Here is a 22126-nt window from a genome sequence, read left to right as displayed (position 1 = left end):
ATTGTCAACTGTGTTGCCTCAGTTCAAACTATTGTGGGTCTGCTTACAAATGGCAGTAATATCTTCATTTTGCTGCACGGGACTTAACTTCAGCTGCAGCCAGAGGGCATGAAAATCCTGCCAGGTGGCAGAGAGCTAAAGGTTGTTTTTCGAACACTTACAATTTAAAAAAAAAAATGCCCTGAATTCTTAAATAAAGTTTCTGACCTACTTGTTTTTATTTATTTCTTGCTTGTAGCTACTTTAGTGCTCTTATTCTGGTGGAAGGCATGGAAATTGACTCCCTCCATGAGCGAGCTTTGGATGACAGGACAGAGGAGCACAAGTTAGCCAATAATGACCGCATCCACCAGGTAAAGCACTGGCAGAGTGACGCCTCATGAGGCCTAACAATACAGAACTTACTGTGATTACCCAAGCAGTGCTGTTCAAAGATCATGTCCTTAAGTTTCTGATCCCTGGGTTTGTTGACTAAATGTAGGAACGAGCATCTGCGTAACATTCTGGGGCAAATAGGAACTAAATTCATTCCTTTCCCCACTTATATTTCCTTGGTTGTCCTGGGCCTGTCTCTAAAGAAAGATGTGTGCAAAGGAATAGGCATTGTGAAGTTTCCAGGAGGGAATGAAATAAAAGATTTGTAGTGTCAGTGCTTTTAGGACAGAGAACATCTGAGTTAGACCAACTATAAGTCAGTAAACCATGCCGACAAACAGACCGAGGCTGCAAGTATATAATTTGGTTAGTTGCATGTTTGAAATAATTATCTGCAAGGGAAAGGTGACTGTTAGCAAGAAGACACAATCAGCTATATGCTTGCTGAGTATGAACTTCTTTCAGAAGATCTCAATTATTTTGCTTTGTCTTGCCTCTGTGCAGGAGATGGACAATCAGCTGCTGCAGTTAGGGGATGTCTCACATCATGCTCCAGTGCTTTTGGCCTGGGCTCTGCTTCGTCACACTGTAAACCCAGAGGAGTCAACAAACATTATCAGGAGAATGGGCAGCACTGCTATCCAGCTGAATGTTTTCCAGTATCTGACAAAGCTTCTGCGATCGCTGAGCAGTGGGGGGAAGAATGTGAGTTTCATATAATCATATATGTAAGCACTTGAAGGTTTTAAACTGCTACTGATGTGAAGGTATGAAGGGAAGTGGATGATTTTGAACCAATACTCTTTCAAACTAAATCTGGTTTTAAGCGGAGTATGCAGTAAAGTATGTTTTATCATCTTAGTTTCTTTCAGTGAAGATCAGAAATCAAACTGAAATGAAACAGATTTTTTGTTGGTTTGCCTCCATAAGTGTACTTGCCATTGTGGATCTTGAGTATTAGAGGAACTAACTCTGCACTGTTCTCTGTATATGGTTTCATTAGACAATACTGTGTATGAGAGTAAACTACTTTGTAGGCAGAAACAAGTGAAAGCAAATCCTTTTGATTTCTATGAACACTGAGTGCTTCTTTCTTTGATGTTTGGAATGCATTTCTAATAATAATAATAGTGGCAAGATTTCTAATTTTGGTGAAATATTTCATGTTAATGTGGAGCTTAACTAATGACTGTTTCCTGTTTTGCTGCCCCTCTGCTGACTGCAGCATGGATGTATGAAAGAGGCAGTAACTCAGTTTGTAAAGCAGACTGAGTACAGTTGCAGTGTTCTGTATTCATAGTCTTTCCTATAACGTCCTTGTGTATTCTTTCTTTCCAGTGTACTGTCAGCACAGCTTGTATGTGTATTTATGGACTTCTTTCTTTTGTCCTGACATCGCTGGAATTGCATACACTGGGCAATCAGCAGGTAAGCATCCAAGGCTCATTGCATCTGTTACCTAATTTAAAATAACCTGTCGTAGCTGATGCTAAATACTTTTGTTAAACTGTAGTCCTGCATTTGAGACTGCAAACTTTATGTGACTTAGATCTAAAAGAGGAATTTGCTGGTTTTCCTACTGCATTTACCCAATGCAAACTTAGTAAACACCTCTGCAGACAGGCTGATTAATAATGAAAGAGCGTATCTTGCACTTGAGGTCCTGTGGATTTGAAACTAATTGTTGATGTGTTATTTCCAAAGCAACAGAAATAATACATATGCCATTGCCAAGTTTGAGAGACATCATATAGCTCTTTGCAGATACAGTGGACATATTGTCATGAACAGTCATGATAAGGAGCATGGCTTTAGGTTGGCTGTGTGTTCCGGGTTTGGATGTGTTGGGTATTTCTTTCTGTTTTGACTAGAGGAAGTAGTTACTGGTAAACATGGAAACTTAAATTCCAAAGATGTGGCAGAATTTGGTTGGGATGAAATACCCCTGTGTAAAGTAACTTTTAATTTCTCTGTCCTCCCTTCCTTTGAAGGATATAATTGATGCTGCATGTGAAGTTCTGGCAGCTTCCAGCATTCCTCAGCTCTTCTGGAAGACAGTGAGTGTGTTGGCAACTTCTTTGACCTACCTTGCTCATAACTAAAACCTGATAAAAGATCCCTTTTTAGGAAAGGAACAGACTGGTGGTATTTGTTTAGTTAGTTTCTAGGAGGGCCTGAGGAGCTAGTGTTCATTTGTATCTATCTTTGATTTATTTTTGCCCTTTCCTGCCTTTTAGGTACAGCCTTGGCTTTACTCTTGAAGGATACTGGAACAAGTTTTAATATAGGTGATAGTTTAAACTAGGGCTGGGGTTGCAAGGATTGAACTAACTGCTGGCAAAAGCAGCATGCTTATTTTTTGTTGTCACAGAATTAGGATGATATGTAATGCATTATAGTCTTACTTCCTGCCTTATACTTGCACACTGCCTCATGCTTTAGTCTGTGCAAGGACTGGAGTGATACTTTTGTGCATGATTAATGTTAAATGTACAACTTAAAAAGGAACTGTATCCTTGTGCTATACTGAGACCGTTTTAACATTTCTTTTTAGTAACGCATTTGTTTTCTGTTTCCACCACCAGGAACCTACTGCGGGTCTGGGTATCATCCTGGACAGTGTGTGTGGGATGTTCCCCCATCTTCTTACTCCTCTCCTTCAGCTGCTCCAAGCCCTTGTGTCTGATAAATCTACTGCAAAAAAGGTACAGTATATCTCTTGGTGTTTGGGAAATGATTTATTTCAAGACAGGGATAACATGCTCATGTGATAATGCTGTGTGATTCTTCCTTTCCGTTACATGTGCTTGTCTCAATTGCAGTCCTAGATAACGGACATTAAGCTTTGACAAAGAACAGTGGGCAGGGCTCCTTTTTAGTCCTGTGCTGCTGCAGGACACTGTTTTCTGGGTTTTAGAAAACTTTTCAAGTCTTAACTGCTGAAGATTAAGATACTGCCTAATTTTTCAGGTTGTACTTTACTCATAAGAAGTTCCTGATGCATTAGATGAGACTTGTCTGGACACGTGGGCTGTTTACTAATGTTTTGGTGGGGTTGACCTATTAGAAGGATATTGTCCACATCAAGAAAACTTGTCTGGAAATGACCTGTTTGATTAATTTTTAAGAAGGTCTGGCTCTTTGGCTGTGTTGTTTAAGCTCTCTCTGTATGCAGGTATACAGTTTCCTGGATAAAATGTCCTTCTATATTGAACTGTACAAGCATAAGCCTCCTGATGTGATCTCTCATGAAGATGGCACACTTTGGCGAAGACAGGTTCCAAAGCTCCTCTATCCTCTTGGTAAGGAAACTGCACTTAACCTTTTCTTATTGAAATGCAGTGGGGAATTTAGTTCTTTACCTGGCTTCTAACTCATGGGTAAACTTGTGACTTTATTTCACCTGCTTCTTCGATCTTTAGGACTAGGTCAAACAAATCTGCGGATACCTCAGGGAACAGTGGGCCAAGTGATGCTGGATGATCGGGCTTATTTGGTACGATGGGAGTATTCCTACAGCAGCTGGACACTGTTTACCTGCGAGATTGAGATGCTGCTCCATGTTGTATCGACAGCAGGTGAGATAGGCTGGGAGTATAAAAGAGAATACATAATTGTTCATTGGTATCAATTTTAGGTTAATAGTAGGATTGAAGAGCTCTGAATACTTTTGAAAGAACATGGAATACTTTCCCAGAAACCTGATTTTTAATTATTATAATACTGTAAAATTCACTGCAAAAGGCCAAGAGCAGACAGTGAGATGAGATAAATGTTAGATGAGGGAAAAGTTAAGATAGATAAAATAAATGTTCTTTGGTTTGGGGAATGGCCATGGGGATGTGTAGTAAGATTAATGTGCATTGTTCCAGATATGATTACTGCTTAAGTATGATTTCGCCTTCTAGTGTTATTTTTCTTTACCTAGATGTGATTCAGCACTGCCAGAGGGTCAAGCCAATAATTGATCTGGTTCATAAAGTCATCAGCACTGATGTATCAATAGCAGATTGCCTTCTGCCAATCACGTCGCGAATCTACATGCTTCTGCAGAGGTAAGTCACTGACTGGCCTGAAGTCAGTAACAGCGGGGGGGTACCCGAGAAGATATAATGAGCTGGAAGAATGGCTGATCACTAATTTTGCCAAGAGCTTTGCAAGAAGCGTGTCTCAGTGCTTGAACTTCCTAAGACTGGTGTTCAGTTCTCAAGACTGTTCTGGCTACGCACTGTTCAATGCTTTGATGCAGCAGAATGGCCCTTCTTCCACTTCTTCTCTGAATGTTGCACGGTTTTATCAATTCAAAGACATTTTTTATTGGTAGCTATATTTACATAAAAGGGGAATAAAAGATATCATTAGAGCAGTAACTTCCAGGTGTTAAAATGGTTGTACTTATTAACTCTCCACTCAGTGTCAAGTGCCTGGGAATTGGTGTTCTGCTGGATACTCATTGTTCGCTGTGACAGTCTGCTCTCTTGTCAGCCTTCCCTCTTGCAGTAAATTGATCTGACTCAGGTGTGATGGGGAGGTGGCAAGTCTAGACTGAAAGTGCAGACTCTGGTGTCAGTATTTACCTGGTTAGGTTTTATACTTGTGTACTTCAGTGAGAGAGAAGCCTTTATGATCAAAACAACAGTATATCTGCTAGACCACAGATGGCAGTGTGTTTTATGCATAGTATTTCTTTTTTCCTAGGCTAACAACAGTAATCTCTCCCCCTGTGGATGTTATTGCTTCTTGTGTCAATTGTTTGACAGTACTGGCTGCTCGGATGCCAGCCAAGGTGAGGAAATTATCTGGTATTGCTGAGTTTGAGAACTAGTAGACATGTATATGTGAATGAGAGGGAATATCTGTACTTTTTCTCTTGCAGGTTTGGACTGACCTTCACCATACGGGGTTCTTACCATTTGTTGCCAATCCAGTGTCCAGTATGAATCACATGATTAGGTATTCATGATCCCCCAGCCCTTTTTTTTTTTTCTTCCCCTAACCTATTCATAACCTGTCATAAGAACTTTTTGCCAGTGTGAAATCTATGCATCTGACATCTCTCACTCATGTCAGAGTCCTGCTGTTCATGTAGTAAACCTTCTTGCTTATTTCATAGTGCAGAGGGAATGAATGCTGGGGGCTATGGAAACCTACTGATGAGCATAGAACAGCCTCAAGGCGAGTACAGTGTTACCATCTCCTTCCTGAACCTGATCACAACTCTTGTCCGGGTGAGTGTTTCTGGAATGGTCTGTATATGAAGTCAGCTGTAGGCTGTTGTGATAGGAAGGTGAAACACAGCCATGTCTGAGATCATCTGTGCAGTGGATCTCTATGAGTAATCACTGGTTGATGCTCCCTTCTGTGCTACTGTTTGTGCTTTCTCTGTAGTCTGATTCTTTCAAAAAACTGTTCAAAAATCTGATCTACAAAAGAAGTCGCTTGTAAATCTATGTCCCCATACTCAATAGTTTCTCACACTTTAAAGACATATGACATACCTTCCTGAAAAAGGTTTCTTGTCCTTTTAACCAGAAGGGGACAACAACATTTCTGTTTCTCCTAGGGACAACTTGGTAGCACCCAGAGCCAAGGACTTGTGCCTTGCATTGTGTTTGTCCTGAAGGAGATGTTACCAAATTACCACAAATGGCGTTATAACTCTCATGGAGTGAGAGAGAAAATTGGTAAGGATGTTGAGGGAGGGGAGGAGGGGATAAAAATGGTCACCTGTCTTCTCAGAGAATGTGTGAATTTTTACTCCCTTTTAATCATACCCTTTCTAGCAGCCATTTGAGATTTGCTTTGTATGTCTACTAGTATTGCTAGACGCTGTGATTTGTTTGAAAATACTACGATCTAGGCAACAGATCTTCCTGAACTGAGTAGTCCATTTCATCTCTCTTTTAGGATGCCTTATTCTGCAGTTGATCCATGCTATACTGAATTTATGCCCTGAAATGGATCCTCGAAGCAGGTAAGACAGGTGATGGATTTCAGCTCTGCGCTAGCCTGGCGTACAGCACCAGGAGGGCTCTGTTGCTATCCTTTTGTTACCAGTTTTTGAATGTAAACGACTCGGAATGAACTGATGTGGTTGCATAGTGCTGGTTTCAGCTTTTTTCAGTGTTACTGAGTACAGGAAGGGTAGAAAAATATGAGGGACATTGTTTTTTAGCATGCTTAGAATACTTGGTAAATAGGTTTCCTGGGACAGACTGCCATCCACTTCCCTATTTGGTGTGCCTACTCTGAAGAAAGTAGGAGGGGGATAAAGTTAGGGGTCAGTGGGGGTGTAGAAACTAAGAGGTTACTTGGTGGTAGTTTTCTAAGTGCTGGGTGGGAAAATACTGCACATGCTCATAGCGATGATATCCTGTGTTGTTCGTTTCTCACAGCAATGCCCCCAGCCTTCAGTCCTTGTGCATCTTCAGCCTGGCCAACACTGAAGCAGGGCAAGCTGTCATTAACATCATGGGAATTGGCGTGGACACTATTGATATGGTAATGGCCTCCCAGTCTAGTAGGTGAGTGGTGTGTTTTGTTTCAGTAGTGTGAGGAAAGAAGCAAATGGTAATGTTTGAAATGTAGCTTTAATTGATTGCACTTAATGGGGAATCAGCACAGTGGCTGGGCATGACAGCCTGCCTTGTATGGTCTGGAGGAACAAGCCTTGTTTGTTCCAGATCTGTACATAGTCTTTTCTGTACACTATCCATTTCATGCAGTTGTTTCAGTTTTCTATTTCTAAATGATGTTTGAAGCATGCTGGTGAGTGGGTGTAAATGTGCTCAATTGTTTAACATTTGCTAGCAGTTACGTCTTTTTAATAAAGAATTCATAAGTTTGCATGAGAGAATGGGAAGTAAGAAGATTAGAGCCAATATTAGAAGTTTTGTGTCTTCAAGTAACAAGTGAAGCTATGCTCATTAATAAACCGTAATAAAACTTGAACTGTAATTCTGGAAATGCTAGGAATGATCAGTCTTTTTAGGGTGGTTCTAAAGGCAGCTTGAAGTATTCTGGAAGTACTGAAGATGTCTCCAATGTTGAGCGCCTTAACCTTCTTATGCGGCTCTCGCTGAGGCTTGCATTTCTCTCCTTTCCTCTGTTCTCTTTTCCTAGCCAACCTTACTTCACGCATAGCCAGCTGAACTTTCTAGCAGGTTGTTTCTGATAAAGTCCGCCACTTTTTTCTTTCAAAACAAGTCTGGAAGAGAATCCAGACTTGTTAAGGAGAAAGTGAGACCTATCTGAGAAAACTTTTTGGCTTTAATGTCTCTTCAGAATGTTTATCTGACAAGGAAAATCTTAGGAAAATACCAAACTTAGAGTCAGTTTAATCTCTTCATCCAGTTTCGGTACACTATAATTTCTGTGAGATTGGTTCTGTAAATGTTTCTTCCTCTGTCTTAACACATTTCAAATCTCTGCATCCCAAAGATGGGAAAAAAAGTGACAATAGGCTGTCAGGCTATTTTTCTTTATTGTTTGATGCTGAAGACCTGGGGCTGGGTAGGCTATTTTTTATGGATATGTGGGGGTTTGTGTTTCAGCAGCTGTTACGTGGTGACATGACAGTCTGAGTAAAAATGGCTTATAACCCCTGATTGACAGAGTATAGAATTTCCTCTCTGAATGTTGTACAAATAATGAATGTTGGTTGTCAACACAGTTACTTACTTTGGTTTCTTTTGGGAAACAGTGATGAGTCACAAGGCCAAGGTCAACTGCTGATCCAAACAGTGAAGCTGGCATTCTCGGTTACCAATAATGTCATCCGGTTGAAACCCCCCTCTAGTGTGGTATCTCCATTAGAACAGGCACTTACTCAGCATGGTATGTATTTCTCCATGGGGACAGCCTGGACAGCTATGCATTTCCGTTATTTGCAGATAGTCAGTGTGTGTCTTGTTACAAACAGCAGTTAAGATTTCAAGGTTCCAAAAAGTGGTTTCTAGTGATGGCAGAGGGCCTATTCGCCCTCCCCTAAGGCATTATTCTCCTCTGGGACAGCTGCTAAAGTACTAAGCAAATGTGGCATCTTGTTTGCTGCTTTGTAATGAGATGTGTGTAATTACAGAATATAGTAAATTAGCTGCCGTTAGTACCTCTGGCTGGGCCCATGCCTTGTTCTTTTGGAAGACAGACCTAGTTCTCACCTTCTGCTATGGAAATTGTTATTTGGTAAATAGTTACATCTTGTTGCAGTTTCTTGTCTTTGCTTTCAATTGTGTTCTCTCCAGGTGCTCATGGAAACAATCTTATTGCGGTCTTGGCCAAATACATCTACCACAAGCATGACCCTGCACTTCCACGCTTGGCCATCCAATTGCTCAAACGACTGGCTACGGTAAGATGAGACTCACACAAGTGCTCCTTTGCTTCTCCCCTTGTGACTGATTCCACCACTGATATTCTTTCAAGATACTTTCTTCAGGCTTTTCTGTATTGGAGAGCTTAATGCAAGTCAGTTGAAGGCAGCGTGGACTGAACGCTGTAAGGCAGAGCACATTAAAAATCACATAAAGGGCCCTTAGTTTTTTAATGTAATCCTCTGCTGTTTGAAAAGTCACTCAGTTGCTGAGAGGTTTCACCCGAGCAGGGTGTTTTCTGCAAAGTATTTGCACCTCCAGTTGATCCCTTTCCGCTTTTTTGAGCAACTTTCTCAAGTCACACTCCTAAACACAATTCCTACACCTTCTTAACTGGAACTTTAACTTACTGAGAAGAGGATCCGTTTTAAGTTTTCATCAGGAGCTTTCAACTTTGCCTTTTAGACTTCCTCTTTTTGGCTACTAAACTTCTGAGAACGTATTTGCAATTTTATTAAAGCATATAAATCCAGCTCTGGGTTTATTTATTTCAAGAAACATTGTTCTGAGACTGTTTTTGTCTTTTCCAGTTTTGTCATAACCCTTGAGAAATAGGTGCCAAAGAGGAAAATTTGGATCACACTGCATGTTTCTTCCTGCTTAATCGCAGCCACTTACTTTTGAGTTCCCTCACATATTTTCATAGATTAAATATAAAATATTTTGGAATTTCAATTTGAAATGCAAATCACCTTTTCTATAGAGATGAAGCATTCTGTAGAGTTTGGTTATTCTTGCTTCTGATGTTTCTTTCCTTTTGCAGGTTGCTCCCATGTCTGTTTATGCCTGCCTTGGTAGTGATGCTGCTGCCATCCGTGATGCCTTCCTCACCCGCCTGCAGAGCAAGATTGAGGACATGCGTATTAAGGTCATGATACTGGAATTCCTCACAGTCGCAGTGGAGACACAGCCTGGGCTCATTGAGCTGTTTCTGAACTTGGAAGTGAAGGATGGCAGTGACGGGTCAAAGGTAGAACAGCAGATATTTGCCCAAGGACTCACTGGTGTTTTATTGTAGCATTTGTAGCAGTCATAAGGCACTAGGCTCTAAAATCTGATAGTTCTGACATGTAACCCGATTGCTTCATGTAAAGATAAATGCCACTTGTGCTTGCAGTTAATGGGTGTGCTGCTATCCCAGTTTCACTTTTCCCTATAACCAAAGAGAAACTTTCCCCGGCGTTTCAAGGCAGATACTGAGTTAACATAAGAACATCTACTGGATCAGATCAAAGATCCCTGTGGCCCACTTTCTTGACTCTGGCAGTGGCCAGTCACAGTGGGAAAGCTGAAGACTGAGGTACAATGGACGATATCAGTTTTCCCGAATACCCATTCTGGTGCTTTGTAGTTCAAGGTCTTGGGTTGGGATCTTCTGAAGGCATTTGGTCTTACTAAGTCTTAGCTTAGCTCATTTTTTATTCCCCTAAAAAATACTTTTTTCCTCTCCTGTATTACAACTACACTCCTTGTAGCTATATACAAAATACAGGATGGCATCATGTGCTCAACATGTATTTGTCTGTGTATTGTTCAAGTGGAATCAAGCACATTCTGCTTTAATAGGTGCCTACATAATGGTTCTGTGGTGATGTAACCTCCCTCATTTCCTTTTGCTTTAGGAATTCAGCTTAGGGGAGTGGAGTTGCCTCCAAGTAGTCTTAGAGCTGATAGACTCCAAACAACAGGAGAGGTACTGGTGCCCTCCCCTCTTGCATCGTGCTGCCATTGCCTTCCTGCATGCTCTGTGGCAGGACCGTCGAGATAGCGCCATGCTAGTTCTGAGGACAAAGTGAGTTGTTTTTTTTCTACAATGTATTTTCCTTCCTTTTTTCCAAAACACTTTTTTTCTTTGGTTCATCAGACTTCTCAGGGACATTTGCATCTTAGTCTTTGTGTGCCCTGGTAAGGGTATGCAGTGTATGGGCTTTGAACTTAGTCTCTCGGGAAGGAAGATGAGAAGCCCATATGGGCATGTTCAGAAGCAAATATATTTTGTTCTGTTTATTTTATACAAAGCTTTATAAGCTTCTATTTACCAAAGTATGTTTTCTATGAAGTTTGGAACAGTCAAAATGCTGCTAGGCATGTGGCATGGGGGAGATAACTGACTTTACTTCTGTATATATCTCTTAGGCCAAAGTTTTGGGAAAATTTAACCAATCCCCTCTTTGGGACCCTTCCTCCGCCTTCAGAATCATCAGAGGTGAGTTACATCCGAACAAAATGAAGGTAGTTACATACTTCTTGGAAAACGTTTCTAAGTGATGTATGTGGGTCTTCACTCTGCTTGCAGTTTTCTAAAAGGAAATATGATCAAGTGATTTAAACACAGGCAGGCGATGAAGTGAATGCTTCTGGCTTTGCAGAGACTGTAAAGCCATAAACTGTCTTTTGAAATTCTGCTCTTTATTCGCATATGAAACAGAAATAGATGTTACCTAGCATCTGTGGTAACTCTCTTTAGAAGGTGTGCTGTCTGTACTGTATCCATACTATACCTTGTATGCTGTTTGGCAAAAGAAACTTTGTTTTAGGCATAGCTCAGGCTGGTTAGTATCACAGAGGAATCAATTAGGTTCTTGTTATTCCTTTCTATGGGAGTTTTCCCCTTCATTGTGAAAGTCCCGTGCTCCCACTCAGAGTGCCACTTTGAACACAGCCTTCTTTCCTTGTTATCACCTTATTATTACATGGTCAATAAATATTGCTATCGTGGGAGAAACAAGTATCCTGCAAAACTGGAGCATCGGTCACTGCAAGTGGATGGGTAGGGATAAATCAGAATTCCACTCGCCTTGCAGAGCTAGGTGCTCAGATTTTCTTTTGTCTTTATAGCTCAGTGTCTTGGATACCTGTGCCTTAATCATGAAAATCATCTGTTTGGAGATCTACTATGTTGTCAAGTGAGTCTTGTAGTGTCTCCTTTGTTCCTGTACTTTTTAATTATCTATACTGTGTGTTAAATCTTGATAGGCCATGCAGGCTTTGGGGGAACAGAGTACATGAAGTCCTGTGAAAATGGGGGAAGAGCAGTGATTTATGAACAAATCGCAAATGTGCATTTGAGATTCTTTCAATCATCAGTTGCAGAAGATGTTACAGTGTTTCTGCAGCCTGTAGGTGCGAGTGCTAGTATTTTCCTTGAACCCTGGAATGAGAATATACAGTATTTATTGAAATTAACTGTAAACTAAGCTAAGTGCACCTACTATAGTGATTGCTGACAAATCTTTTAGTAGTTTTATCCCACTCATTTTGTTCTCCTCAACATAACTGCCCTTTAACATGTTGAAAAGTCATGATTAACTAAAATCTCTGCTTAAAAAGAAAACCCTATAGATTTTCTTCAGGGATCATGTTTTTCTTTCACATTTGATGCAAAAAGTGGGATTCCCTGCACAGGTCTAATATGTGGAATAACCTTCACTTGCAAGCCGTGTCCTTGGCTTTCCTGCCTGAATCTCAGAAGAAGTATATTTTCTGACCAAAGAATAAATGAAGATAACTTCTCCTCTTGATTTGGTCAGGGGCTCACTGGATCAGTCCCTGAAAGACACCCTGAAGAATTTCTCCACCAAAAAGCGCTTTGCCTATTGGTCAGAATATGTGAAGTTAATGGCATATCACGTGGCAGAGACAGAGGGTAGCAGCTGTGCCTCCATGACAGAATATCAAATGCTGATCTCAGCCTGGCGGATGCTGCTGATAATCTCTACTAGCCATGTAAGAGCTACCTCTTATCTTTCATGATAATCTGAAATTAACATTTTGAATATTACGATGTCAACTTCTCAGGGCCAGCTAAGCCATAGTGAAGAATTCACTGGTTTTTCTTTCGGTTGTTTTGTATATATGCTTACAACGCAAGTTGGCACGAGCACGGTACAAGAAGTTAGAGTAGGTGGTGTTTTGCTGTTTGATCAAAATGAGCTTATTGCCTGTCTGAGCAGAGGAGGGAGGTAGTAAATAATTTTTATAGCAATTCTAAGTAATTCTGTAATCCTGAAGAGATTTTGCTGAGCCAAGTGAGGCAGGGATGCACCATTAGCAAAACTAGTTATTGCTGACTTCTTTTCAACTGTTAATGTAGTACTTCAGTGATTTCTGTAAAACTGCATCACTCAGCAACTATAAAATTCGGTGAATTGTTAATGTAACAAATTAAAACAGTAGACTGATGTTAGACTCCTAAGAAGGTGCATCTTTTGTTGTGCTTGATTGATCTCTGTCTTTGTGGATCTTAGGCGGATATAATGCATCTGACTGATTCTGCAGTTCATCAGCAGTTGTTTCTGGATGTGCTAAATGGGACCAAGGTTTTGGTAGGTGCTTCCTGTCAGTTCTTTAATTTCCCAATTGCTCATCTCCTTTGTACTGTGAGGAGTTCTGTTTCTGCAGCTGCTGGCCATCATAGGTTTTTCAGGTCCTCTGAAATTGGGCTGAAACAAAGTCTCTCTTCCTGGGTTGATGAGCTTCTTATAAATCTTTATTTTGTATGTGTTATTCTTGTCATCACTGGGTGACCCTGCAGAGGGTCCTGACTCCGGTTCCCCCGATGCTGCTAGTTGCTGAAGAACAAACCTGGCCATTTGGTGGCAGTGCCAGGGCTGAAGATTTCTTAAGTGTTCTTACGTATGACTGTTGCAGCTGTAACTCCTGCAGTATTTCTTTTTAGCTTCTAGTTCCCATGTCAGTATCCTGTGTGCAGCTGGGGTCTATGCTGTGTACCCTTCTTCTGATCCTGCTCAAACAGTGGAAGAGGTAGGTATTTTATTTGGGTAATTATTAGTCACTGCTAAATGTAAAAACTTGGGAGATTATGTTTAAATGTTTTGCTCTAATGAGATTCCCTTAATGAAACCTTATCATAGAATTCGCTTTTGGGATGGCAAATGTCTGTAGGTTGTTGCTGAAATCTCTTATAATAATATATTTATGGTTTGGCTTCCTGCTTGCTGGTGGGAAGTGTATCAAAAAAGCTTTTGTGATAGACAGTCCTACATTCTCACTGTACTGTGGAATGTCTTTAGTGAGATCTAGGTGGTGACTTAAACTTTACTTGAAAGAACTGCTTTTGTGTGGATCATATACATTTCGATACACACAGCACAGTCAAGCTAATATATTTATTGAGGGATCTTGTCTAATCTGAAGAGCTCTCCCTTTTTGTTGTCAGCGAGTTGGGTTCTGTGGATAAAATCATAAACTCCTTGACGCAGATTCTGGAGGGAGTACTACAGGCAGATCAGCAGATGATGGAGAAAATGAAAGCCAAAGTGTTCTCAGCTCTTATCACTGTGCTTCAAATGAAGGAGATGAAAGGTGAGGTGGTGTATGTACAAGTGTCACGAGCAGGGCTGCCATGGCTGAATATACCCTAATACTCTAGCGTTCCAAGATAAGAATGCTTTTTATGTTAACAGTAATACAGGATGTTAAATACAGTCACCAACCTGTGGGAATTCTCTACTTTTTTCTCACTTGTTTTAGCTAGTTTTAGAGAGATAGGAGATTTTTCATTCATACTATGTGTATGTCTTCCCTTCTCTTGTCTTTCCCCAACAATAATCTCTGTGTTTGATCAGTTTGATAGAGGCAAGGTAGGGTTCCCATGTGTTTTTGAAAATACTTCAGCAGGTGTGGGAGGGACACCCTAGTAATGCCATCTCACAGAGTGACTGTAGATTCTGACATGAATTTCTAGTTAGAGATAACAAAAGACACAAGCACAAGAAGGTCTTCTGAGGGTACATTTTGTTACAAACCAGAGAAACTCGTCTGGTCATTACCCCTGTCACTTGTGGGGCATCTTACATTGCAGTAGCACTTGAAGATCCCCAGTAGAATCTGGGCGGTATTTCTCTGTACAACACATGCAAAGGCAACTGTGGTGTTGAGAAGTGTATCAGCTTACCTTTCTCTGTATTCCTTGTCCCACTGCTTGGGCTCTGGAAAATAAATAGAAAGTGGAGGGTTGGGGTTTTTTTAAATGTAGTGGTTTGTGGGGTTTTTTTCCCCATTGAATTTGAGTTTCCAGTCACGCTGGTAAAAGGTGGTGCAATTTATTATAATGGTTTTGATGAGAATGTAGTATTTATATGGACTCACAGAACACAGACAGCACCCACTGGCCAGTAGCAGCAATGTGGAGAAATGTGTAGGAAATGGTGTAGTGAGCAATTATGGAATAATACATCCATAGTAGTGCTTGATTTGTGCCTTGAAATGTCATGAGTTTATATGACTTATTGAGAAAACGACATGTTTTTATTATCCAGATGACCATGTAACACCTTATTATATCCTCCTAGGCTTAATCATCTAACTTAGTCACAGTTCCTCCCATTCTGTTTTGTACAGAATAAATGCTAACTCTGAGAAATGTGGCCCAGTGATGTTATCAGTTAAACTGGAAACCTAAGTACAAGAACTGTGTTAACTGTTGTCTATTCTGTGTGTGTCACAGTGAATGAGATCCCACAGTACTCCCAGCTGGTGTTGAGCGTGTGTGAAACACTCCAAGACGAAGTCATTGCACTCTTTGATCAGACTCGACACAGCCTGACCTTGGGAGATGCCACAGATGACAAGGACAGCATGGAAACAGATGATGCCTCTCGAGTTAAACACAAGGACCAGCGAGATGGGGTAAAGGATCTGTTCATCTGCTTTGCAGCTATGTTTCTTTTCTCCAAACAAAAGTTCTGTGTGTGTTTGGAACAACTTCCCTTGCGGCCTTCTGCCTTCAAAGGAAGTTTCATCAGTTTCTAATTAGTAGAAGTAATTCTTCAGAATTACTCCGTGTCTTTTTGGCACACATCAGTCTGGGAAATTGGCTGTTGCTGCCTCTCTTTCAGATCTGTCCTAAAAACCGTCACAGTTGCTAATACAGCCAGGAAGTGTGCAAGGGTATAATGTGAGGAATACCAGCTGCCTTAATTTATGATTCTGAGAATGATTGAACTTCAGGTTGTGTTAGTAAACGCTTTCAAGATTTTCTTGCTATCCATGTCAAGCCTATACCTTGTTCTCATTTCCTTGTCCCTGCAGGTGTGTGTTCTGGGTCTGCATCTGGCTAAGGAGCTCTGTGAAGTTGATGAAGATGGAGACTACTGGCTACAGATTACTAGGAAAGTCCCTGTACTTCCTACTATTTTTGCCGCATTGGAGATCAGCCTGAGAGTTAAACAAAACCTTCACTTCACAGAGGCCTCATTACATTTACTGCTGACCTTAGCGAGGACTCAACAGGTGAGAGATGCAGAGAAATGAGAGCATATAGCTATACGTTTTTAATAGGAAATGTATATCTCATTATTCTGTCTGCAATGGGGTTTTTTAGAAGCTGGCAAGCAGTAGGTCCTGTGTCTGCCTGCCTAGGTTTCTTGTTCTCCTTGGTAATGGGATGTCTGGGATGGAAGAGCTGAGCCAGCCAGAGCAGACCTGTAATTTAGAGCAGGCGCTTTCACTGCATGTATTCTTCTGCAATGCACATTATCCCCCTTAGTTAAAACAGCATTAAGTGTTGGAACCAGCTTTCTCATTAGTTGCAATAAAGCATTATTTATCTATTAAAAATTCAATTTTTTTGTGGGGCTTTAGGTGAAAGCAAGGTTGTTCCAAAGCCAGCCCTTTTCAAAGATTATGTATGTACCAAACCAGGTGATATTGAAATGGAATTCATAGTACAGTTATGCAAGTTAGATTTTATTGAAAGAACAGTGTTGCTTTTCTTGATAGTGAATTTTTAACAACATAGAAGAAGTGTGTGTAGAAGAAGGTGGTAACAGTGCAGAGGACAGAAATATCTAATGCAGAATAAGTCTCTTCAGTTTCAGAGAGGAGAGAGACATGCAGATTTTAACAGTAATTTGTTCTGTATCTTATAGGGAGCAGCAGCGGTGGCTGGAGCTGGTGTCACGCAGAGTGTCTGCCTGCCCCTCTTGAGCGTGTACCAGCTCAGCTCTAATGGAGCCATTCAGGTGGGTGCTGCTTCCTTTTGGGTGGGAATGCACCAGGAGAGCTTGCCATGCCCTGCCTTGTGGTCTGTGGTTGGATCAGAGCCCTCCTGGTCAGAACATCAGCCTGGAGACCTCTAAAATGGTGTGCAGGGTTTGTGGCTTGTGCCACACTGGGCAGCAATGTAAATAATTAATTTAGTTTTGTATCTGATTTGTTCAGACATCTGCTTCATCTCGAAAGTCTCTGGATGCCCCCTCTTGGCCTGGGGTCTATCGTCTCTCCATGTCACTGATGGAACGCCTTCTTAAAACACTTAGATACAACTTCCTGACGGAAGCACTGGACTTTGTTGGTGTCCATCAAGAGAGGATTCTTCAGGTATGTCATACTTCATCTGTGATGGTTCACTTGGCTTCTGTGTTGCAATAGCAGTGGAAACGTCAGACAGTGCAGCAGCATTGAAAAGAGGCTCCTGCCTCAGAAAGGTTTACAATAGGAATAATTCAATGGTGGGAGAAGGAGGATAGGATATACAAGGGATGATTGTTATGATACTTGTTAGAGCTGGGCAGTCACCATCTGTTCAGCCTGTTCACTCTTGGGGTTATAACTTCGCTGCAGGTGTTTAATGTGCCTACTCAACACAGTAGCGGAAGTGAGAGTTTGATGGGAACTCACTTTGTGGCTGTCTGCTCTGGAGAGAAAAATATGAGAGCCGTTCTTGGAGGTGGCTTCAGCTCAGCCTTGCTCAAATAATGAAAATGCTGTGGTCAGGGTTCAATCACCATTTGGGTCAGCAAGCTCTTATGTCCTGCAATACTGAAATACCTGTACTGGCTGGACTGTGTCAGTGCAGACAGGCTGAAGAGTCCTGTTTGTACATAGGTGCTGAATTACCTGTTCATAAGCATGCTCCCTAGACAAATCTGTCTTCTTGTATGGCAGCATAGCTTGTGAAATGCATTGGCCTCTGCCTTAGAATATAAAGTGCTCTGAGTCTGACCCATGTGCTATGCAGCTACTTTCACAAATGCATTTTCTGTCCCTAAAAGCAATCCTCTGCGTCTTCAGATTTTCTTCTAGAGAAGGGAGTGGGCTTTTTGTGATTTAACTGTAATAGCCCTGATTTACTTCTCTCTCCCTTCCAGTGCCTGAATGCAGTACGGACAGTACAGAGTTTGGCCTGTCTGGAAGAGGCTGATCACACTGTTGGCTTCATTCTTCAGCTCTCAAATTTCACAAAGGAGTGGCATTTCCACCTGCCACAGCTTATGAGGGACATGCAGGTAGGAATCAGGATCCTGCTGTGAATAATACGTTGCCTTGAAATGCAGGGATTTGCATGTGGTAAGAGAAAATGACACTATATCACCTTTTTATTGCTGCTCTTTTAATAGGAACTATTGCTGAGGTCATTTAAATGTCTGTTCTGACAGTACCTTGAATGAATTGAGTGAGGAAAGATAACTGTTTGGGACAGATAGATGGTAGCTTGGAAAAATAACTTGGGGAATTCAGAGTCACGCTCTCAGTTCTCAGTGCCAGGTGACTCTGAGAAAATACTGGCAAATCAAAAGACTGCATTGATGCTTTATGATCACAGTGTTCTGTTTAATGGGATTTTCTAGCTTCCACCAATGGTAGTGAATAGATGAGTTTTGAGCCTTTAAGAGATTTCTCCATTGCATTATTTATTTCAGGTGAATCTGTGTTACCTGTGTCAGGCCTGTACCTCCCTCCTGCACAGCCGCAAAATGCTCCAGCACTACCTGCAGGTGAGGATGGGGACTGTAAGCCAAACTGCAAGTTAAGACTGTTGCATGCCCGTGCTCCCCATTAAATGGCAAATATTATTCAGTATCCAGGCTCTTGGATATTGAATCGATTGTCAGTAATCCTAGTCGTGATTATTGACAATCATCAATAGTTAGGATTTGCATTTTTCCACAGCAAAAAAATGGGCAAAGAATAGTCTGGACTCTAAAAGCTCTGGACTGTAAGGCCAGTCCTAGAGAAACAGCAGCTTGTGTTTGAATAGTGCTGTTATAATTTTATAGCTGCCTACACTGCAGCAAGAAAGCTGCATTGCTGTAGTACTCTGTAGTGCCATTAATTAAGCCACTGTTGACCTGATGTCCTTGATCTTGGGGAATCCTTAGATTCATGAGGTGGAGACAATGCATTGCTACTGATGTGTTATTTCAGCCTGGCTAAGGCTTGGTGTGTTGATTAGAGATTCTTTATTTGGAATGTGGATTCGAAATAGCCTCTGCAGCTGCCTCCCTGCAATGCAGTTCCTCCCCCGATGCACACTCAGTGTAGATTCTCATGCTTCTAGCAGGTGACAGACTCTGGGTGCCTTAGTTCCTCATTCCTTTTGTTCATAGCTTTTTTTTTTTTCCTGAAAGTAATGCAAAATAATCGTATCTGTATTCAAGACTTCCTTTTTTTTCTTTCTTCACAGACAAAAAATGGTGATTCCCTTCCATCAAGTGTGACTCCGCGAGTGCAGCGTAATCCCCAAGCTTCCTCCAAACATCCCAGCCCTGAGTCAGAGGCAGCAGAGCAGAAAGCACTGCTTACAGTGCAGTACAGCCTCTTGAAAATCCTCAGCAAATCTCTTGCCGCCCTGCGCCATTTCACCCCTGATGTCTGCCAGATCCTCCTTGATCAGGTAGAGAAAGAGAGAGATGCTGCTCCCTGAAAGGGGGAGTTTCCAGCATTTCAGGTGATGTTCTGGGTCTGTGCAGTGAGACACGTTCTGTCCTGCTTGAGACAGCGACACCACCATACATCTGCCTGCTGTTCTGCTGTACAAAGCAGGAGGGCAGGACACAAGGAATCCCCCTTAGGAATCAGGCACTGATCAGTGTGAAGGGAAGGCTTGGCTGAGTTTTGTGTGATCTGCACAACGCTGTGTTTGTGTAACCTTACTAGAGCAGACGAATAACCTGGCTAGGTTTGTATCCTCAGTATGTCGCTCTTCAGAAGAGACATCCTCTTGTTATCCTCCTGAGTCAGTGTGGCACAGGAAAAGGAAGGTTTAATCCTTTATTCTGGCACTGTCTTGCGGCTAACTTGTGGATAGTTAACTTCCTGTGCCTCTAGGTACATAGCCTGGGCTTTTGAAAATGATCTGGAAACAGTCATTACTTTAGCTTGCCACTTGGTGGCAAGCTGTACGGCTTGGGAGTTGGAGAGGTTTATTCATGTCTGATTGTGCAGTGCTGTACAGAATGCTCTCTACTGCTCCCGTTTGTATACCTGAGATTTCGAAAATTAGTTCTAGTTCTCCATACAAACAGCATGATACAGGGGCTGGGTATTGCTGTTACTATGACAATAGTCTACTCATGGCCTCAGGGGTCACTCACTCACTCCTCCTGTTTCTCCACAGTCACTGGACCTTGCTGAGTACAACGTGCTCTTCGTTTTGAGTTTCACCACACCAGCCTTTGATTCAGATGTCGCACCTTCCTTTGGGACCCTCCTTGCCACAGTCAACGTGGCCCTTAACATGTTGGGAGAGGTACTGGCTGTTCCGCTGTTCGGGAGAGCACAGCAGTTGCAGTGATCTCAGAGCACTCACTCAGCTGATATTTGAAGAGTAGAAGCATTTCCTCTTTTGAATCTCCTGTCTCTAATGCCTGTCTTTTTTCCCTTTAAGCTGGATAAGAAGAAGGAACCTTTCCCTCAGGCTGCAGGGCTGAATATGCAAGAGGGAACCAAAACCCTCAAGTAAGTTTCTAGCTCTTTGATGTAGTCATGGCCAAGGAGCAGAATCTAATGCTCCTCAGATCAGAACTGAGGATTACCAGCATTCGTGTGGCTTCAGAGCTGCTCACTCTGAATGCAGGGAGTTCAGATAGCCTGTCCCATCAGAAGCTCTCCAAAGCACGCAGGGATTTTTTTGGGGAGGGTGTGTGAAGCAATCCCATCCTAAAGTGCAGTGTTTGTTTGATGCTTCCTTACCAGTATATTTAAATCAGACTTCCCTGATGGCCAACAGGGGTTTCTACTCTGCAGACGGTAGCTTTTGGGTATTGCTGCTTGAGCAGAAAGTGAACAGTAGCAGTGTTCCCTCATAGGTACCCTGTGTGTGAAGTCTTTCTAAGAGTCTTTGACCTTGAAACTAGAGTGTGCTGACCTTTTTGGCTCCCGCTGATGTGTGTTTCTTTGCACAGGTCTCTGCTCATGTTTACAATGGAAAACTGTTTCTACCTGCTCATCTCCCAGGCTGTTCGGTACTTGAGAGACCCAGCTGTGCATCCCCGTGACAAGCAGCGGATGAAACAGGAGCTCAGCTCTGAGCTGGTAAGCAGCTCGTACCCTCCTTTCTCACTGTTCGGTGTAAATGTGTCTTGCGGGAGCGGGTCATTTGTCTTTGGCTGCCCAATAGAGCCCATTCCCCAGGATGAGTCAACAGCCTTGGGCATCTTGGGCTGCACGTCCTGGTGCCTGTTGTGTGCCACTGGCACCTTGTTTGGGGAGGGAGAGGGTTGTGTGTCTGAAGAAGCTAACTTGATACGTGCTTGTAATTTCAGAGTACGCTGCTCTCCAGCCTGTCTCGTTACTTCCGCCGCGGTGGTCCCTCTTCACCTGCCAGCGGGGTTCTTCCTTCTCCCCAAGGAAAGTCTGCTTCCAAGCTGGGTCCTGAGGGGCAGGAGCCTTTGTTTCAGCTCGTGCAGGCCTTTGTCCGGCACGTGCAGAGATAGATTCTACCCTGCCCCTGCCTCCCTTTTCAGGACTCGCAGCAGCACGATTCACGTCCACCGCAGAAGGCATCACCTTTGGCACAAGGAGTGGGAAAGGGAGGGAGGCCTGGTGCGGGCAGTGGTGTAAACCAAGCTGTAACATCAGCGAGATCCCATTGAACTCTTGCAACCCAGTAGCAGAGTGAATGTAAGGAGAGCCGAGAGCGGCTCTTCAGTGATCAGCCCACGTGCACAGCCTGCCCGCTCCGTCTGCTAGAGCACCCTGGCTGGGTACAAGTGCTGAACAGTCAAAACCTTTATTTTTATAGCTTGTACCTCAGCTGGGGAAGCTGTGGCTGGATGGAGAGAGGAGACAAACTTTCCACTGGGCAGTAACTCTGCTCTTAACACAAGGTGCAATCTGCCTCTCCCTTGCAGTCAGAGCCCAGTTCAGGCACAACCAAGGGATCAGCCAGCAATTCAGAGACCATCTTTCTACTGCTATTTTTGTACTGAATGGTTCCAGGCAAGATGGTGTATGTGTGCTCACGCCTTCCCTTCGCCCTGCAGTCTGTGTGTTCTGTGTGTTTCTGAAGAGCAAGGCCTCACTTAAGGTTTTTAAGTCAAAATTCCATTGCTCCAGTCTTGCAGTTTTTTGTAACTGTGCCCTATTTATACTGATATTAAAAACCTTTATAGCAGCTGGGTTCATGGTTTTGT

At 42.4% G+C, this 22126-nt stretch overlaps 1 protein-coding gene across 1 annotated transcript in view; it reads left to right on the top strand.

Moving 5' to 3' along the window:
- The window catches only part of NUP188 (nucleoporin 188), a 27965-nt gene extending 5845 nt beyond the window's left edge, over window positions 1-22120 (top strand). The window contains exons 11-45 of the mRNA XM_035889878.1: window positions 239-353; window positions 880-1080; window positions 1714-1803; window positions 2367-2432; window positions 2961-3080; window positions 3551-3677; window positions 3798-3953; window positions 4304-4430; window positions 5074-5161; window positions 5252-5328; window positions 5489-5603; window positions 5939-6059; window positions 6283-6349; window positions 6771-6899; window positions 8078-8211; window positions 8619-8725; window positions 9511-9717; window positions 10370-10539; window positions 10884-10953; window positions 11586-11653; window positions 12278-12473; window positions 12995-13072; window positions 13426-13511; window positions 13927-14072; window positions 15217-15398; window positions 15801-16001; window positions 16640-16732; window positions 16932-17090; window positions 17861-17998; window positions 18413-18487; window positions 19177-19386; window positions 20110-20241; window positions 20380-20450; window positions 20897-21026; window positions 21257-22120. Of these exons, the coding sequence (XP_035745771.1) occupies window positions 239-353; window positions 880-1080; window positions 1714-1803; window positions 2367-2432; window positions 2961-3080; window positions 3551-3677; window positions 3798-3953; window positions 4304-4430; window positions 5074-5161; window positions 5252-5328; window positions 5489-5603; window positions 5939-6059; window positions 6283-6349; window positions 6771-6899; window positions 8078-8211; window positions 8619-8725; window positions 9511-9717; window positions 10370-10539; window positions 10884-10953; window positions 11586-11653; window positions 12278-12473; window positions 12995-13072; window positions 13426-13511; window positions 13927-14072; window positions 15217-15398; window positions 15801-16001; window positions 16640-16732; window positions 16932-17090; window positions 17861-17998; window positions 18413-18487; window positions 19177-19386; window positions 20110-20241; window positions 20380-20450; window positions 20897-21026; window positions 21257-21427 (4423 nt within the window). The 3' untranslated portion in view covers window positions 21428-22120. The remainder of the gene's footprint in view (window positions 1-238; window positions 354-879; window positions 1081-1713; window positions 1804-2366; window positions 2433-2960; window positions 3081-3550; window positions 3678-3797; window positions 3954-4303; window positions 4431-5073; window positions 5162-5251; window positions 5329-5488; window positions 5604-5938; window positions 6060-6282; window positions 6350-6770; window positions 6900-8077; window positions 8212-8618; window positions 8726-9510; window positions 9718-10369; window positions 10540-10883; window positions 10954-11585; window positions 11654-12277; window positions 12474-12994; window positions 13073-13425; window positions 13512-13926; window positions 14073-15216; window positions 15399-15800; window positions 16002-16639; window positions 16733-16931; window positions 17091-17860; window positions 17999-18412; window positions 18488-19176; window positions 19387-20109; window positions 20242-20379; window positions 20451-20896; window positions 21027-21256) is intronic.
- Window positions 22121-22126: the final 6 nt, after the last annotated feature.

This window comes from Egretta garzetta, unplaced genomic scaffold (assembly GCF_000687185.1).
Source record: "Egretta garzetta isolate BGI_Z169 unplaced genomic scaffold, ASM68718v1 scaffold190, whole genome shotgun sequence".
NCBI classification, from domain to species: domain Eukaryota; kingdom Metazoa; phylum Chordata; class Aves; order Pelecaniformes; family Ardeidae; genus Egretta; species Egretta garzetta.
This window is presented reverse-complemented; position numbering and strand designations above follow the sequence as displayed.